At 38.4% G+C, this 19988-nt stretch overlaps 1 protein-coding gene across 6 annotated transcripts in view; it reads right to left on the reverse strand.

The window, feature by feature from the left end:
• KLHL13 (kelch like family member 13) overlaps positions 1-19988 on the reverse strand; it is a 140526-nt gene that overhangs the window by 38274 nt on the left and 82264 nt on the right. The window contains exons 3-4 of one of the 6 annotated variants that reach the window (XM_045031079.1): positions 15097-15141; positions 14485-14597 (exon numbers count right to left, since the gene is read on the reverse strand). The exons of 4 other annotated variants lie outside the window; for them this stretch is intronic. In XM_045031079.1, coding sequence (XP_044887014.1) covers positions 14485-14582 — 98 coding nt within the window. In that variant the 5' untranslated portion in view covers positions 14583-14597; positions 15097-15141. Of the gene's footprint in view, positions 1-14484; positions 14598-15096; positions 15177-19988 lie in introns of those variants that run through there. One more of the 6 variants, XM_045031085.1, reaches the window with a different exon arrangement.

A 19988-nucleotide genomic window follows, 5' to 3' on the forward strand; every position in this document is an offset into this window, starting at 1 on the left:
TAAGATTTGATTTTACTGCTTGCCAAGCAAGTCAAGTTCATTGTATCAAAATTGTAACCCATTCAACATTTTGTATTTTCATGTTAAAAATAACAAGATTGCCCTATCTCCCAGCCAGTCAAGTTTAAGAAGTGGACTCTCAACTTCTATTTAATATCACCATCAATAAAAGAAAAAGATTAAAAAGAAAGAAAAAAAGATAGTGGGCACTCAGCATCTTTCACGATCTCAAAATGCTTTAGAAAGGGAAAGTTTTCTCTCCATTATTCAGGCAATGAAAGTGATGTTCAGGAATTTAAGCAACTTGCCCAAGGTCATATAGCAAGTCAGTGGTAGGAGCTGGAAATAAAGCTCTAGTCTCCTGAGTCCTAATCTTTTGACATAGCCACTACAAAATGCAGCCTCCCAAAATGATAGAGTTCTGATTTTGTTACTGACACTGTGTAAACCCCATGTATGCTATCATAGCATTAAAAACTCATCTCTGCAAGAAAGTGAAAATGCAGTATTCCCTATATATTTTCAGTTACTCTAGCAGTATCCAAGATAACGGCAAATAAATAGATATCATAAGGCATGAAATACTTGTGAGTAATTTAAAAAAAAAACCTGAGCCTGCAAACAGAATTCAGATTTATTCAAAATGTTATTTAACCTGCACTTTTAGGCCTGTAAACCAAACTTTCATAAAAGTGATTCTTTACTATTCATTTCTGGGAAAACATGACTAATTTAATCTTATATTAACAGGTTTACAAATCCTTACCATGTAAATACCAGAAACAAAATCATTACAACAGGTGGCTGTTTAAAGAGACGTTATAGAACATAGTCAGTGCTCTCTGTTTAACAAGTGGTTACCATATTACAGAGTGAAAACCTTTACAACACTTATGACATATCACTTCTAGTGATTTTATTAAAATTGAGTGAAATCTCTCATTACATATATTTAACAGACCAGGCATGTCTATCAACTGTTATTAAAAAAAAAAGGATGGATATACTAGTTATTTGGTTTTTTTGCAGGTGAATATACTTTAAGTACTCAATATAAGGTAACCAAATATCTAATGCCTAAAGATACAAAATAAGTAGAATAGGCACTGTTACCAAAAAGTCATTTTACTTCCATTTATTAATGTGGTTTGCCAAGCACTATAATTAATTGGGTAATAATGAATGTAAATATATTGATCGGTGCTTTACAATAAGTACAGTATATCACAATTAGGCTTACTTGCAAAGAAGAAAGTTAATTCATTTTCTAATTAGTTGTATTGTTCTGATCAATAAGTCATTAAGTAAAAAGTGCAGCAGAAGCACTTTTAATCAGAATAAAAAAGGCTGATAAAGGCAGAGCTACAGCCGTGACAATAATGGAGAATGAGAATTCACAAGTTGATATAAACATGGATGTTAACACTACTTTAATCGAAAGAAGTCAGTCTGGGGAAACACTGGGCACAGTATTCTATAATAGCTTTATGGTCAAAGGAATGCTGAGTTAACTATGAAATGAACACAGGAACTGCCATACCAGATCAGACCAAGGGTCCACCTATTTCAGTAACCCCTCTCAGAGGTTAGTACCATGGCTTCAGGGAAAGGTGCAGGAAGCTAATTAGTGGACAACTGGAGAAGTTTCTTCCTAACACCCAACAGTTAGTCGGGTGACCCAAGTGCTTTACATGACTGCCAGCTACATTATTTACACTAACACTGTACATAACCCGTTCTGGAATATTTGCAGTGAAGGTATCTTTGCTATTGTCCTTCATCAAGTCCATTACCCAACAGCTCTTACTAGTAGAGAACTCTCCTAATGCGTATTTTAAGCTTTTCCCCCCAAAATATTCAGGGCCTTGCTCTTATCTCAATCATCCAAGAATGAATATTATCTTTGTTTATATTGTTGCCTTGAAAATGTTTGTAGATATATTGTGTATCCCATCACCATTCCTTGAGTCTTCTCTGTTCTGTACAATATAGCCTTTTACTCTTCATATTTCGCATCAGCCAATCTTTGCATCATGTTTCTTTCCTGCTTGCATTTCCTTGGTCTCTACTAGTATACAGCAGCCTAACTGATACAACTAGGTTACCCTTTTCTCCATACACCCACGCTTTAAGACTAGAATAGGAAACAAATTGTACAAAGTTATTGTACAAAACTTGCGATTCAAAACAATATAGGATGACCTTCCACTAAACTAGCTAACTGCAATATCCACGGTAATGTGTTTGCATCAACAGCATTTTTATCTCATTTCATGAACAAACTTGAATACTAAATAACACAGCAAAAGTCTTAGTTACAGGCATGGAGTACACAAAGGAAAACACAGGTTGTTTATGAAATGCTTACTAAATGCTAACAATTCTCATTAAATTGTTTCAGGAAGTTTCAAAATACTTTCCTTTGGTGTAACAGACTATACCAGACTAAAAATATCTCATTGTCTGGCGTCCATGACAACCAAATATGTGGTCTGAAAAAAAACTCAGCTACATATTGCCTGCTGCACAATCTGCTAAACTAGTTAATCCTGTGTATTGACAGATCAAAGCATCAGATTTAAGAATGAAAATGCAAATTAGCTTCCTATCTCCAGTTTCCTTAAAATCCTCACCAGACCCTACGCCCTAAGTAGCAAAAGATATTCTTTGCTACATTTTTCCTAAGTGTATATATATTTGGAAGTGTGCATGGATAACTATGTATGTGTTCCTTCTCCCCCCTAACCCCCGCAGAGTACAGCATGTTGTTCAACAACTGATTAGCGTTAGGGCTGTGTCTTGCCATCCCTGTGAAAATGTGTCCAAATTTGTTCAAATCATAAAGTCTCTGAAGATCTGTTTGCACATGCTCAGAGATGTGTTAGAATTTGAAAGCTACATGCTCCAAAGATTTCATCTCTAGCGAGCACAGTCCATTCTACACAGCTCTTATGTGTATGGTCCTACCAAATTAATGGCCATGAAAAACGTGTCATGGACCATGAAATCTGGTCTCCCGCTGTGAAATCCGGTCTTTTGTGTGCTTTTACCCTATACTACAGTATACAGATTTCATGGGTGAGACCAGCATTTCTCAAATTGTGGATCCTGACACAAAAGGGAGTTGCAGGGGGGTCAGAAGGTTATTTTAGGAGGGTTGTGGTATTTTCACCCTTACTTCTGTGCTGCCTTCTGAGCTGGGTGGCCGGAGAGTGGTGGCTGCTGACTGAGGGCCCAGCTCTGCAGGCAGCAACACAGAAGTAAGGGTGACAATACTATACCATGGCATCCTTACTTCTGCACTGCTGCTGGTGGCAGCTCTGCCTTCAGAGCTGGGCTCCCTGCCAGCAGCTGCAGCTCTCCAGCTGCGCAGCTCTGAAGGCAGCGCCAGCAGCAGCACAGAAGTAAGGGTAGCAGTACCCTCCCCCCCTACAATTACCTTGCGACCCTCCAACAACTCCTTTTAATGTCAGAACCCCCACAATTACAACACTGTAAAATTTCAGATTTAAATAGCTGAAATCATTAAATTTATTATTTTTAATATCCTATGACTGTGAAATTTACCAAAATGGACCATGAATTTGGTAGGGCCCAAACCTATGTGCCAGTCAGACTGTGCATGCACCACCTCTGGAGAGCAACCAAGCCTGGTTCATCCCAAGGCTAAGCAAGGCTTTCCTGGAATTGCAGACCCCAGGGCAACTGGCGCTGGACACCAGAACTGAGAGCAGGAAGACTGGAGACTGACTAGCAGGGGTATTAGAGACAACTGCCTCATTTGTTACACCATCTTGATTAATTATTCCCAGCGCATCATCCATCCCATGCCCTGAATGAGGCAGAGCTCTGGTGGAAAAGACTGCACGTGATGATGTAATTAAATACTGTACCATAATGCATGTGCACAAGGAGACCAAATTAAGGTTACATGAGCAAATTTATTTCTGGAATTTCTTAACCAGAGTGTTTAACTTTGAAACTTTAATGTTCCTTTAACAGTTTTTAAAAACAGTATGTATAATATTTGGAACTAAAACCCTGCATTCCCTTTAGATCTTGGCCTGTTGAGTGAGCACATGCAACGAACAGTATACCATTAAAAATTTAGTAGGAAGTACTGAGAGTTTTTTCTTGTTGACTATATTATCACTTATTGTCAAAACAACAATAAAACAGTTACACCGCTATCTCGATATAACGCCACCCGATATAACACGAATTTGGATATAACGCGGTAAAGCAGTGCTCCGGGGGGGCGGGGCTGCGCACTCCAGTGGATCAAAGCAAGTTCAATATAACACAGTTTCACCTATAACGCAGTAAGATTTTTTGGCTCTCAAGGACAGCGTTATATCGAGGTAGAGGTGTATTTCATTTTGCATTGCTCTCACTATGAAATTGGATTTAGTCCAATCCCATGTCAGCAAGACAACTACGAGAATGAATAATTTTGTGAATCTATTAATTTAGGAAAATAAATCCAATTTGTTTTAAATGTTTTATAATGTATGCTTCTTTTGACACAAAATACTGAATAGGCCTAAATTTTCTCTAGCATAATTTTCTTCATACCAGAGTACATATTTTCATGGGTAATTTTAAAAAATACGACACAAGATAATACATTAAAAATTTACCAAAGCAACATAGTCCAGACAGTATATTGATAACTTTGTGTAGCTCAGCAGTTTGTTTCTTAAAGGATTATAACCTTATTTTCTTTGTCAAATTATTCTCCGATGAACCATGACTGCAAGTGTTCTGGTCACTGGTAAGTGGCATCTTCTGAAATTACTCTTGTCATGTGACAGCACCATGGTATTTATCAGCCAGCAAGGATCTAAATTTCAATTTCTTATTAAGATTATCCTATCTCATGACAGATCTTTATTATTTTATGATGTAACCAAAACTCTGGTATATATATGTGTAGCCAAGCATATGTTTAGCTAATGAAACTATTAACTTAATGAAGAGGCTGATTTAAATATAATGAAGCTTTCATGTATTATTAGAAAATACAGTAATGCTTGTCCTTAGCCTGCCAAAAATGATTTTTAAATATTAAGTACCTTAATGTCTTCCCATTAAGAATAGATGTTCTAACTTCTTGACTAGCAAATTTAGGAATTCTCTAATAAATTAGATGGCCATGTAAGAGCTGAGTAAGCTGAACAGTGATGGGGCAGCATCATTCTGATGTTAGGGAATTTAATATTGTTATAATAAGTAACACAGATGAATCCAGTTACATAATGCATGGTTCTTCACTTTTTTTTTTTAATACACACACTTCTGCATCATTCATCTGTGTAATTTAAAGAAGCACTTTAACTGGGCAAAAAATTACTAGATTAAATGTATTAGTTATTGTTCTTCTTGTCCTCCTCCAAAATAGTAAAGTCTTGTCCTTTAATTAATATTACTCGACTACAGTTTGTAACACACAACTCCTCTAGCATTTAAACTACAATTTAAAGTAGTCAGCATTGTGATTTGCCAATGCCTATTTATAATGAAAATTTCTTATGAATTAATACAAGAAATAAAAGTTTTGCTAGTACAAATGTATGAATGATTTCATCTGAGATGGGGAGGGGGGGAACTAATTTGATGATATGGAAGAGCACTGACAGCAAGTCTAATTCATCTTTAACAGATCAACTGCAATATTTAGCAAACAAGCACTTGAAATTTTCATCTTCTCTTTTAGGACACACAGGTGCTGACTCACAATATAATAGGGTACTCTGTGCTCTCCTCTGCTGTGAAATATCCAGAGTTAAGATGCATGAAAGCATCACACTAGCAGAGATCAGTGAAGTGACCTCTGAGACTTTAAATGATAACTAAAGCAGACCTTTCTACTTGGAATGCTTTTCTGATGAGGTGTGCAGTCACAAGCTATTCATTTGTAGGTGTCACACACACAGTTCTGGCTAAAAAATTTAAAGGAAACATTAACTTCTATTATCAAATATAGGGGCTTAATAATCCTGACAGCTGCACACCCTAGTTCCACTGACTTCAACAGAAGTTGCAAGTTCTGTGGTGGAATAATCTGGACCCTTTATTCACCAAGTTAATGAAGTCCAACTTCTACCTCCTCCCTCATTATAGCCTTTGAGTGCTGTTCTCTTAAAATGGGTCTCAGTGATCAGCAGCATTCTGAATAATTTTTAGTTATCTCAAAGTCACAAACAGATGAACTCTATAGCTTAACTTCTTTGGCTGGAGTTTTCAAAGCTATCTAAAGCGTTAGGTGCAGAAATTCCACTGATTTTTTAAATAGGATTTGGGTGCCTACTTTTGAAGATCCCAGTTTTTATTTTTAAACAAGAAATTGCTTGTGGAATGTGTTAGGGTCACAAAAGAGCAATGTATAAATGCTGTACTTGTCTAGGTGTGCTACTACTGCATCCTTGAGAGTGTGGGTCACAGAAAAACCCACACAAATTGAAAAGGACAAAAAATAAAATCCAGTTTTAAATTAAGTAACAATTTAAACGGAGACCAATTTTTCTATTCCTAGCCTCTACCTCCTGACAGAGGCAAGGGGTATTGCTCTTATAATGTCAAAACAGAAGCAAAGAGGTAACCAGGCAGCATAAAGCGGAGTACCACTTGCTGCTGACACTACCATGGGGAAGGGGTTTCTCTGTCTCCCAAGGCTCCAGAAAAGGCCGACAGGAAAGATAACAGAGGGCTGGAGTTCCAGAATCCCTAAACTGCTATAGAAGGGTGGCCAACCACAAGCCACATTGAGATGAAGGAGAAGGCAGCACTGGCAGTTGGGCTGCCAACTCTGGTTACCTCTCAAAACCTACCAAAGAGAGCAGGGAAGAAGTCTTTCATTCCCAAAGAGCCCAACTCTTCCGCTGCCTGCTACCCACCACTGGTACAGCAGTTAGACTAAAATGATTCCTTTTGGTTTTTAGAGATAATGAGAATCAGAGAATTGTGCTAAACACTGCTACCACTTCCAGAAAACTCTGAATTCACTGAGTTTTGTCAGGTTAATACAGAGATAGAGATGCTAGAGATAGCAAATATGTCAGAGAATCCTTTAAGTGGGTAATAACTGCAGAACTGGAATGAACTTTACATGTCCCAACTGTAGGTGCATGTAGACTTTTCTTTTCAGACCATGAAAGTCTCAGCTGCACACTCACTTTCGTGGTTCCTCTTCTCTTTTCTGATCCTCATGATACTTATGAGAGGAAAAGGGAAGACTTCCAATTCTACTGAAATTTCCTAAGTGACTCAGATAATTGAATTGTAAGTATGCTAAGAAAACCCACAACTAATTGTGGAAAAATAAGTGCAGTGTAATCTTTATAATTTAACAACTGGAATAAGTCAACAGAATTAGATTTTTTTTTAAATGGCTTACAAAGAAAGGAAGTGAAGAGATATACCAAAGAAGACATAGTAGTTAAGCATTAGTTCCACAGAGAAGGCTCTCTAGTTTATATAGTGGATGCTAAACTGAATACGCCAATAATGTGATACCAATGGTAACACTGTATTGAACTACAGTAATAGTCATAAGTTGTGTAAAACATACCAGGTAATTATTCCACTTCCACAGGAAAGCAATAAAAGTAAAAAAAATTGCTGCCTATAACATAGAAAAAAAATCTCAAGAAAAATAGCTCTATTCAGTACAGTGAAAAAGATCCCTTTTTAAATTTATGACAAAGCTGTCTCTATAAAGAAGAACTGTATCAATTATTCCACCCAATCAAAGACAACAAAACAAGCAGAAATAGGTCTAAGCTACAGAGGTGGCATTTTTCATTAAATGTTATGAAACTAACTTTATATGGATCTATTTAAAATGACATTATACTGAAGAGACTAAAAAATCTACTTAATTGAGCATTTGCTGTCCTTTCTCACTGAAAAATGAAACCCATTGTCCCAGCAAGGAAATGCTGCCTGTGCTAGATCCTAGAAATAATGATAGCATCAAATGCTGATAGTGCTGACTGGTCAGTGCTCTGCCCCCTTAACCTGGTTTCAGGTACAGAAAACAACATTGATTAAACTTGAGATCATTCCTCCTCTCTGCCCCAGCCATCTTGCAGCAACCATCTCTATACAGAGCTGAACACAGACACCCCTCTGCTACCACAAATGGTGGTAGGAGAGCAACTGCCAGTGGCAAGCCAGGTGGGAGGGTGGAAGAAGGTGACGAGGGAGCTAGAGATAATATCCACACACAGAGAAGACAGCTAGCACATAGGAATGGAGACAGACAGCCCCTTGGAGAAGAGTGATTTACCTGGCCCTAGAAGACAGAGAGGAATCACTGGGGGAAAACACGTATGTAGTTTTAAAAAATTGTTATCCGAATTTTATTAAAATTTTGGCCATATTTTAAGGAGATTCAAAATAGAAACTGTTGAGCAATGAAGCAAGCTGCCTTGGGAAGCTGCGGAATCATCACTGGGCTACCAGTGGGATACTCAGGGCTACCCACCAATTCAAGATAGTTTAGGAATAATGATATGCTCAGACAGTAATTTGAATGATTCAGGTTTGGTGCCTTGTTGCCAGCAAGGTCAGGTTTGGGGCAGATTCCCCCCAGTATGTTAAAGTGACAAACAACCCCTCCTGCAATTCTGAATGGCTAGACTCTTTTTATTTTTAATAGGTTAGTCCCTGAAACTTGCTCCTCTGTTTCTAGGGTAAAGTTGAGTCTGCTTAGATCCCCAGTGGGGACCCAGCAACAAAGCCCTAGCATAAAAATCTGTCGTCAAGAAGTCATGCACAACATGTGATTTAGGCTGAAATGGAGAAAATGAGAAAGGAGGGGGATACTAAGAGGATCTGATTTTCTATAGCGTCAAACAGAGATGTTTGTGAGGACAGAGGCCACTGAGGAGCAAGATGGTCCCTGCATGACACTGCATGCATTCCGTCGTGCGTTCTTTAGCATCTGACCACTCTACACTGTGACCAAAACCAGCACACAAACAGCTCCCACGGACCCAGCAGTAGCAGCAAAGGAGGGAATGCCCAACACAGTGTGTGCCATACTCCTTCACAGACAATACTGCCAACCTGTTTGGGTGGGATCTCCGAGGTTGAGGTAAAGAAAGGATTTTCTTCTTTCCCCAATTTGCTCCTCAGGTTTCTCTTTATTTTACAAGAGCACCAAACCTAGCTAGGAGCCTGAGGATACAAATAATGCAAAGTTTGCCTCAGGCATGACTTGTAGCCCACAGCCCTTGCATCCCCCTACAAATACTCAATCCAGGGAGTCGAACTGAACCTGAAAACTGGTTCAGAAGGGGGATCTGAGAGAACTGGAACTGAACCCAATCTGAAAATCTCTCAGCCTGATCTACAATAGAAAATTAGGCCAACATAACTACGGTACTCAGGGCTGTGAAGTTTTAAGTGTAGACAAACAGTCGGTCGCATTGAAAACTAGAACTAAACCCAAAAACCAGTTCAAAACAACAGGTTCAGTACTCAGGCTCTGAGGAAGGGTCTCTCTCTGCTCCAGTCCTGAGCAGGGAAGGGGGACCAGAGACTACGCTTCCTAGGAAGCCACTGGAGGGAGGGGGAGAAAGAGACTCTGGGACTGGCAGTTTTCCTGTCTGTTATGTCCAGGTAGAGCACTGCCCATTGAAAGGAACTACAACTCCCAGAAATACCTCTCTCCCTGCTAACACCATTCTATGTTTAGAGAGCAGCGGTAGTATCTCGGATACAACTCTGTAGTAAGGACTAGCAAATTCTGATTCTTTAATAGAAATATTCTGAGTGCTTTACCATAGTCACTCCACATAACAGAACATTACCATTTTTATTGATTTCAAGGAAATGCCAGACCCATGCAAAATGGCAAGTGCTATTTCCACTCCTAACTTTTAAAGATATACACATATTTTGTAGCATCAGTTAACCCCAGTGTCCACTATAGGGCAATAGGAGACTTAATAGGAGAAAACAGAAAAACATATGCCACATCACCAGCTGAAAACTAACACTGAATTGCTCTTGGGGATTAGCACTGGTTATACTTTTCTACATGGTAAAGGATTTTCATTACTACACGGCAGTTTTTTGACTCCATCAAACAAAAAGAGTGACTCACAATAACTACTATTTTATACACCATTTGATGGCAAAGTATTTGTAGAATCACTTAAAGTAGCTTGCTTCTAACATTAGCCACTCAGCTATCAATGTCATATTGAACATTTATTCTTTTAATTATAAAACCAAATAATTGTACAACATAAATTAGATATTTTTCATTTTTCATTTTTGAATTTTACTTAATTTTTTCAAAAAGACATATTGAAGACTTATTTATTCAGTTAGCAGTGTGTTCATTTTCATAGAAACTCTTCCAGTAAGAAACCAAGACATAGGTGTTCTCATTTTAAAAAAATCTGCTGAAAGCGTTTATTTAATGCAAAAATACATTCTTTCAGATAGGCACTGTAGGACTTTGCTCTCATATTGTACATGTGTAGATATCCATAAATGTCAATAGGAGACCTGCACATGTTGGGAGAACAGAATATAAAAGTCAAGTTTCTACTGTACAGATCTGAGAAGAATTTTTCTCCATTTCATGTAAGTGATGCAGAACCCAAGAAACATTCAGCAAACCAACCCACTTAGTTAGCAAACACTGATACAGTACATCTCCTCTTACCACCCCAAAAGTAGTGTCTTGTATGACCAAACTAGCAATGAATTGTTCCTACCCTTCCTCCAGGATGGTGTTTCCACACTTAAGTATTAAGTCTTATATGTCCTTTATCCACTTTCATTTAAATATATCTATTGTTCTTCTCAATGCATATCTACAACAAATGCACTTTTTGCAAGGCATATAATGGTCTAACTTTGCCTGTCCTTTTTCTAGGATACTCCTACTGGTAAACTGCACACATTGCCACACTAACATTAACTGACGAGTACTGCCAACAGCAGGCAGCAATTAATAATTGAAATACTAATGTACATTCTTGCCAATGATATTGCTTACTTGTTTCAATAGCTCTAACCCTCCGATTTTAGAACAGGAATCTATAATATCAGCTTTATTGAAGGGATGGCAGTGAAAGGTAGTTTTTGAAAATGCACACACAGAGATTCCCTGTACATTTATAATTTGTGTATTTATGAAGAAAAGCTGCATGATACTGAAAAAATATTTCTCATAGGCCAACACCCCAGTTCTCATCTTACTCAACCATAACTAGGATATGCCAAATGATCTCTCACCAGACCAGGTAAAACAGCTGAAACTATTTTTACCAATTGAAACAAAGCTCATAGGTTTCACTCATCTCTTCACCCAAAGAAATTCTGCCCCACTCTCTACAGTTTTAAACAGTTATCTCTTGCTGTTCCAGTATGATCTAGAAGTGTTTATATAAATCACTGCACTCATTGTGCTTTAACTAGTAGGACAAGAAACTTCCTTTAAGGTCACAGTTACCACTAATCAGCAGGGAGGGGGTTCGAAAAAGTGGTACTTTCTCTCCTTCCCACTACCAAGGAAGTGTAATCTCACCTCTGAAATAGTCTGAGGGCCAGTTAGAACACCCGAGTTTTACAGTCTACAATGATATCAGCTCAGGTGAAACAAATAGTTTGTTTCACACACCAAATGTATACAGATCTCTTCCAGCAGAGGGCTTTCTTTTAAATTGATCTCTACACAATACTTCTGTAGCCTTTCAAGTAGTAGCAAACTTTAAATAAGAAAATCTTCTGTAAACTGACTCAGTTTACAGAAGAGCTTACAGGGCCATTCTGAGAAGCAATAAATATTTAACAATGATACTTTGTACCTAACATGGCAACTTTCATCAAAGAAGCTCAGAATGCCCACACATTAGACTCAATATTCAGCAACAAGATGGGTAAAGTGTAGTAAACCCATTTTACATATGGGGAAACTGAGGCAGTGTGTCTTGCCCATAACACCACAAATAAGTAGATGGTCCAAGAATAAAACCTAGGTATCCTGACTCCTACTCTTGTTTCTGAATCACTATCTAGTGGTTAAAACAGCAAATAGGATTCAATATTTAAAGCCAAAGTTAACTGTTCTAGAACAACTGAAATATGAATTGCACCTCACCAAGTAGAGAAATTAAAAAAAAACAAAAAAACCCAACCTTTACTAGCATAGCCAGTATATGAATGAAGTTCATTTAAACTAGTATTATTTCACTATTTAGATGTCAGAATTAACCTTAATTCCTATAATTGGTTTTCTAATACTAGATACTGGTGCAAATATTCCAGATTCTCCAAAGTATTAAGAAATTGTAGCGACACGATAAAAATAGTCAGTTCTTAGGTCTTTTGTGGTTTGTTTTATTAAACATATACACACACAAGTACTTCCTGTAGAAGAAAAAAACGCATGCATGGAGATGAAAACCAATATATACTATATTACACACTTAACAAATCTATCGTAATCTTTGCACTGGAAGTAGTGAGTGTCTATTATCTATTTTGCTCTTAAAACTAGCTCAGGTGGCTATTTTTAGCATTTTATATATATTGCCTAATCAAACTGGATCCATTTTGTAATTCTTCTCATTTAATATGTATGTATAATATCAGTATGATATTTAAGATGTAATATTCCAGCTAATGCCAGGATTGTGTGTATCAATGAAGAAATGTCTGCTTAGACACTAATCATTGCCTACTGTAGCACTAATTTTTTTTAATTAAAGCAGCTGTTCATGTATTTCACATGCTGCAGACGTACCTAACATAAGATAGTTAATATGTGATCACTGAACTGCTCCACATACATTGACTACATCAATATAAGTCAATAACACATCTAAATCAAAGTGCTGGAGCACATAGAAAACAAAGGTAACAATTTAGAAATGATGCATAAAATAAATTACATCTCTCAAGATGTCTGTAGACAGACAAGAATGGAATGGAGCTTTTTAAAATCTTAACTTTATTAAATCCTGTGATTTTAAAAATCCACAAAAATGTCTATCAGACAATATCTAGTCATTCTTTTCCCAAATAGGTACAAAGGCCTCAAACTCTTCTCTGACATACTACTGTTTTTATATTTGACCTTGTCTTATATTTTACTACATAAGTTCATATCCTCCATTTAGTAGAAATACCTTGATACTTTCTGGTAGCTAACAACTTGCTTAGCTAAGAAAATTATCTGAATTGCATTTACAAAAACTAAATTTAAATAAAGGGCATATATATTGTAGATCGGATCTGAGAATTTAGCTTTTTAACCATTAGCTTTTTCACCACAAAAATAGGGACTATACATATGAGGTGCCTTATCTTGCTTTAATCTTACTGACAAATTATTACTGACCCCTCAACAGAAAAATATTTATGGAACCCGTAAGCATCTACATGTCACACTGTGTCCTCATAAGAGATAAAGCAAAACCCTAGGTATAACAAGGTTGAGTAATGACATCTCCTATTTTACACAAGTATAAGTCACAATGCATTAATAATGTAGCTATTATACTAAGGAATACTACTAAAAGTAACTTTTTATTCCATTAATTTTCTTCATAGCGTATGTTGTGTGCAGTATCAAATGTACTTAAGCTGTTTGTTTTTAATAATCTTCCTGATTTAAAGAAAAATGCCATAATAGCTTTTTAAAAAGAGGAAAAACTGTGTACTCAATCAAGATTTAGCTTTATTTCACATTGCTAAAGCAAAACAAGCCACTTGTATACACTAATACAAAACTTACAACAATAATCAGAAAGCTGAAGTATAAGCTTTACTAAGATTTACCAAGATAAATTCAGGCATATAGATTTTATGTATCTATTAAAATACACGCACAGTTATCTACAACCTACTGTAAGTGCACAAACTGCATAAACAAATGCGTACACATTTTACATGTAAGTATTATACAAAATAAAAAAATGTTTTAACCCTCATGCTTTTATTTCCAGTATTCTTTTTAAAAATGTGATATGTTAAATTCTTAAAGAGTATGACTGTAAAGGCTAAAAAGCAATACTAAGTCAAGATGTACCATCCCAAAACTAAAATACACACAAAAGTTCACAACAATTAGCAGGTGATTCTATATTCAATGTTGAAGTAACAGAGAGCTATTTATTGTTAGAATATACGCCACAAATAAAGGCCTGCCTAGATGCTTAGACTTATTGATCTGAGATCTGTTTTACAAATCAATGATAACTTGAACTTTTCAAATGAAAAGTTAAAAGTATTTGTAAATAAATCTGCACAATTTCTCTGCATTTCAACAAAGGAAAGACTTGACAACAACTACCATGAAAACAATAAGAAGGTAACATTTGAGGTTGTATATGTAGAAAGAAAAAATAAGGTAAAATTCTGAGTGCCAATGTCATTAAATATATAACAGGGCATTTTGCCACATGGTAGTCTCATGAAAGAAATCCCACCTTATTTATCCTCATTTCTCTCACTTACATGTATGCTGGAGAAAGTGGCGATGACCTGGATGTTTTAAGCACAGGAACTGGGAATTTCCAGATAGCAGGAGAGCTCGTTTTCCATTTCAATGGCATGTTGTCACCACGGTACTACAATAACAGTAAACAGCGTTTCCATAACAGACTACCAACTAGGACTTCCATTCCACACACTACTGACACAGCAGTGGCTGCTGCTAAGAACAAGCAAGCGATTCTGCCAATGCCCTTAAACCGATGCTTCCAATCTGTAAAATAGGGCTGTGAGGCATCTCCTTTTAAATCCTGCTGTCCCCTAAAGCAATATGATGATTCTATCATTCTAACTCAACAATAGTGCCACCTCGTTAGGGAAGCGTTGACTGCAGTATATGTTTAAAAAAAAAAAAAAAAAAGACTGCACTGTGCAAACCAGCACAATGCAGCTTTATTTAATTAAACCAGCTAAGATTTTTTTTTAAAGCTATTGTAATGCTATTGTTCTACCTTAACAGGGACACTGCAGTACTGTGCTTGCAGCACTGTGCTTCATTCTGTTCCTATTAACCTGATTTCTGACCAATGGTAGCAGGAAAAAAAATGGGTTTCATATGAAAATGAAACAACATACCTACTCAGAATACACTTGTCATCCTCTGAACATTCTTCTTTTGAGCTGCAACAATACAAATGGGATATGAATCTCAGCATAGCCTTAGGCCACGGCTAATAGAGATCAGTGACTAAATTCAGCAGCCTGTTTTCCTCTTGTGCAAGCTCTGGCCAGACAATACAAAAATGCCATTATAGAAAAAGCCCATTGCAAAAATGCCAGTCCTTCTAATCCATAGTTAGGGAGGCAAAATGTAAGAATAAGTATAAATTGCTGCAGATTTCTGCATGCTCTTCTAATAGCTTCTGGTTCAGGCTGCTCTCATTTTTCTATTCTTATTTCCATGAAGGATGAGCAAAATCTCATGCATTTTACAACATGCTGTGGGAACACGAATATCACTCTGTCTTCTGCAGTAGAGAAGCACAGAATAGCATGCTGCTAATAGCAGTCTTTGTAGGGACGCTATCAACAGTCTAATTCATTGCCCCCCTTCCCTCACCTCCCCCCAACAGCTCACAAATTGCCTGAAATACTGATGAAGCAGCCGGTCACGCAGGTGTCCATCAGGGACCACTCTGCAGCTCTGTGGTCTGTTTGGTGCCCTCCAGGGGCTGATGACTGACAGGGATGCTTAAAAGGTGAGCTGCTAAAAACAGACATTTAGGCACTGTATGAAAATTATTTTGCATAAGGAGTTTATGTACCTAGAAAAGGCACAAACACAACAAATCTTATTTCACTGAAATCATTGTTTAATATTTGTTTTAAAGATACTACCACATAACACCTTCTTTAAACCAATGTTAGTGTATTGGCAGGGTAGGCTAAACCAATATATTCAGAATACTGATGGTACAGACTTCAAAGTAGTCTCTTTTACATGTGGCATCATGCTAGTATTCCAAGCTAATTATTCTGGTTATCAGCATGGCTTTATTCTTTCCTAACACAGTAACAGCCTCTTCAGGTATACTGGGAAAAGACAGAAACAGTGATAGTGTTTACATTTATCACTAGTATTCCTGCCAGGCTTTTCTGTACATTTCTAAAACATTCTAGCAGTGCTTGGAAGCACTACTGTAAAGGGGCTGTTAACACATCCATTACAAATCTTTATTTTCAAATTTATAACTACTCTAGGAATCTGTTCTAAACTAAAACTTAGCACTGCATGTCTTTACACGTTTTCCCCAAAATGGCACTGGGCAGTTTAAAGTTACATTAGCATAAACACAGGACATAAACTAAAGCAGTTTTGGGAGTTCATTATTCTAACTCAAAAACAATTTGCACTTACTCGGCAAGCAATTAAGGGGCTAATCTCTTAGTATTTTGAAAAAAAAGATGTACACTGGCGACAGTTTGAAACTGGCAAAAAAGTTATCCAGAGGTACTTGCTGAATATGGAAGAATGAGTTTTATGTTCTGTAATCCTATAGAAAAAATGGAAGTCTTGCAAGCTTTAAGAATCCATTTTTAGCTGATGGCAGTCTGTCAAAATAAGACACATGCATAACAACAGGCCCTATTTTATTTATTTTTTTTAAGACTACAGTTATGTACTTGTATGCACACAGGCACACTTACCAGCAATGCACAGAAAAGACTGATTGGCATACAACAACTAGCCAGATTAGATCTTGCGCTATCTGAATCCATGTTTTAGCATTCTTTTAAATTAGAAAAAAAAGTCACTTGATATTTGCTAATACACAACCACATGGAAGAAACTAGACTTAAAAAAAAAAAAAGAAAAAAAAACTGTATAGCAAGAATAATGTAAATTAATGTATACAGCCTTAAAGCACAACAATACAATGCTCTTAAGCCCCACCTTATGCTTAATGTATATGGAGTGGGGTGGTCACCTGGCTCCTGGCCTGAAGGGCTTAAAACAGCCCTGGGAGAGGGCTGTGCCTGGAAAAAGGCTGGGCTGATTGGGGAAAGCAGCCACAGGTGGGGCCACACCCCAATCAGATCACAGCTGGCCCTATAAGAGGGCTGAGGGCCAGAGGCTGTAGAAGAGACACTCTCTCTCTAGCTTGTTGAGAGAGAGAAGGACCTGGCTGCCTGGGAAGCTGAGATGGGTATCTAGGGTGGAGCAGTACTGGGGCAGGGCAGAGGGAGCTGGGGAGCTCCAGCCTAGCAAAGCCCCAGGCTGCAGGCCAAGCTAAGGGCCCACAGAGGCAGCTAGTCGAACTCCCCTTGCCAATGATGAGTGGTTTACAAATTGCCATCTGCCCCAGGGAGCGGGGGCTAGATGATGATCGGCAGTAGCCACTGAGGCAAGGTGGGGGTTGGGGATTCCCCTGGGAGGGGACACCCAGAGTGAGTGGGTACTGAGGTGGGCAGAACCCCTGGGCAAAGGGCACGGGGGCCAGCAGCAGGCGAAACACTGGTCTGCAGGGGATGCTCCGGGGTGGAAGAGCTAATTCCCGAGATGACCAGCAGGAGGCGCCGCGCCAGTGAGTCATCGCCCCACCACAGCATACTATGGATTTTTTTCTCTGAATGTAGAAAGGTTTAGCTGTTCCTGCAATATCTAAAAACAAGAGGACTAAAGAGTCTGTTTACGTATTAATGGAAAACACTAAAAGCCAATAAACAGACTAATTTAAAAAACAATGGCCTCAAGATGATATCTGTGTCACACTCTGGCTCAGCCAGTATAAATGTACACATAAGCAATTCAGCCAGTCCCTTGTACCTGAACTAATATTTGCAATTACCGTGGCTTTGATGAAACCAACCTCTTGCCAAAGAGCAAGAATCCATTAGTCACTGATCAGCTCTGACCCCTCTAAGTTAAGCCAATGAACAGAACCACCTAAGAACTTGATTAACCATATTCGGGTTTTTTGTTTCTTTAATTTGTAAGTATCTTAGACTAATCCATTATTGTACATTAAAAGGTAATAGGATTATAACAGTGCTGATTAGTAACAGTGTCATAATACACTGCCATTAGCATTTTTAAAAACATACCAATTCCATCCTCTGTTTGAACTCATCTTCTCTTAATGTTCACCACACTATTTGTGTTGCTGTTCTATTCAAACAAGTGTGTTAACACCCTACTCACGTGTGCCCTATCTAGTATTTGAGACAGTAAGAGTCTACCAATGCACTAGCTAGAAACGGCACAGTGCAGGTATGCAATTTGACAACTTCCCAACAACTCTCCCAACCACTTTCAACATGACCTGCAAAAGCCCTGCAATTCTAGTCCTGGGCCTTTTGACTACAGGGTACTTACTATCAGTGTCTAATTTTATGCTGGTTGTGTGATGTATGCCTACTATTATAATAATCTAGAGACTTGGATAACAATCTAAGATTATTTTAATGATTTAAAATATTTAAAGATCTATAGTATTGAGCTACTCCTCAAACGGGAGAGGGAGAGAATGCATCTATAATAAAAAAGTGTCAGGTACTGCAGCAAAAATCAAATGAGAACAGGGTAATATCAGTCAGTGCTAGAAGTACTGGGGCGGGGGCAGGGATAGCTCAGTGGTTTGAGCATTGGCCTGCTAAACCCAGAGTTGAGAGTTCAATCCTTGAGGGGGCCATTTAGGGATCAGGGGCAAAAATTGGTCCTGCTAGTGAAGGCAGGGGGCTGGACTCGACTCGACTCAATGACCTTTCAAGGTCCCTTCCGGCTCTATGAGATAGGTAACCTAACTTTAGAATTACAGTAAATGCTGTTTTATCCAGCATGGTGAGGGAATGGGGGGTGCCAATAAGTGAAAAATGCTTGTTAACTAAGAGGGAGGGAGTTCAGGTGCAGGGGAGGGGAATGAGAATGCAGGATGGGGGTTGGGAGGGCATGAAGGTCACAGGGGGCAGGGCGGGCAAAGGAGGAGGTGACAGATCCAAGGGGTCCTCACCTGGGGTGGCTTCCCATAAATGGCAACCTTTCTCAGCTGCTTCTACACAGCTTTGCCAATGGGAGCAGCAGGAGCTGCCTGACATGCCTCCACCTAGGAGCAGATGGGACAGGTCGCCACTTGCAGGGAGCCACCCGAGGTGAGTGGCCCCAAAACCTGCCCCGAGCACCCTCCCAGAGCCCATGCTCCAACTGGGCACCTGCCGGCCCCAAGCCAACCAGACTATAAACCGGAATTTCAATGAAGATCAGAAATGCTGGTGTAGAGAGCTTTCTGGTTGGTGAAGTGCTGGATAAAACAGCTTTTACTGCACTTGTTTTTCTGTTTTTTCCACCCAATTTCTCTGTTCTAAAAAAATGTGTGCACTTCAAACCCCATTTTCCATTTTAACATCAGAGTCAAAAAGACTAAAAAAATACTTTGCTTTAAACTAAATTTAGAAACCCAACTTCAAATCTAAAAAAAATTGGGATTGTGTGTTTTAGAGCTATTAAAATGCTGAACTGACATGAACTATCACGAAAAGCTATTTTAAATCAACAAAAAATGAAATAGAACTAAAGCTCAAAAGGCTCAAAGACATGGAACTCAAATGTGATCTTCACTTCACAACCAGCATTTTAAATGGAGGTCTCAAGACACAAGCCTAGACACTGAAAGAGACCAACCAATGTTACATAACACTTTTAGTCAGGATCCCTAAAACCTTTACGAAATGTTAGCAAACCATTTTCCTTACCCATCATCTCCCCGCCCCACTAGGGTGACCAGACAGCAAGTGTGAAAAATCAGGACAGGGGGTGGAGGGTAATAGGAGCCTATATAAGAAAAAGACCCAAAAATTGGGACTGTCCCTATAAAATCAGGACACCTGGTCAGCCTGTGCCCCACTCTGAGCCTTTCCCCCACGCCTCTCCCTCTTCCTTCCTACAATCCATCTAACTGTACCTACATTTGGTTTTTTGAAGAGCTGGCCCATTACCTTGACAATATTTTATTATATTACACTGAATGTAG

Source organism: Mauremys mutica, chromosome 9, assembly GCF_020497125.1.
Source record: "Mauremys mutica isolate MM-2020 ecotype Southern chromosome 9, ASM2049712v1, whole genome shotgun sequence".
NCBI classification, from domain to species: domain Eukaryota; kingdom Metazoa; phylum Chordata; order Testudines; family Geoemydidae; genus Mauremys; species Mauremys mutica.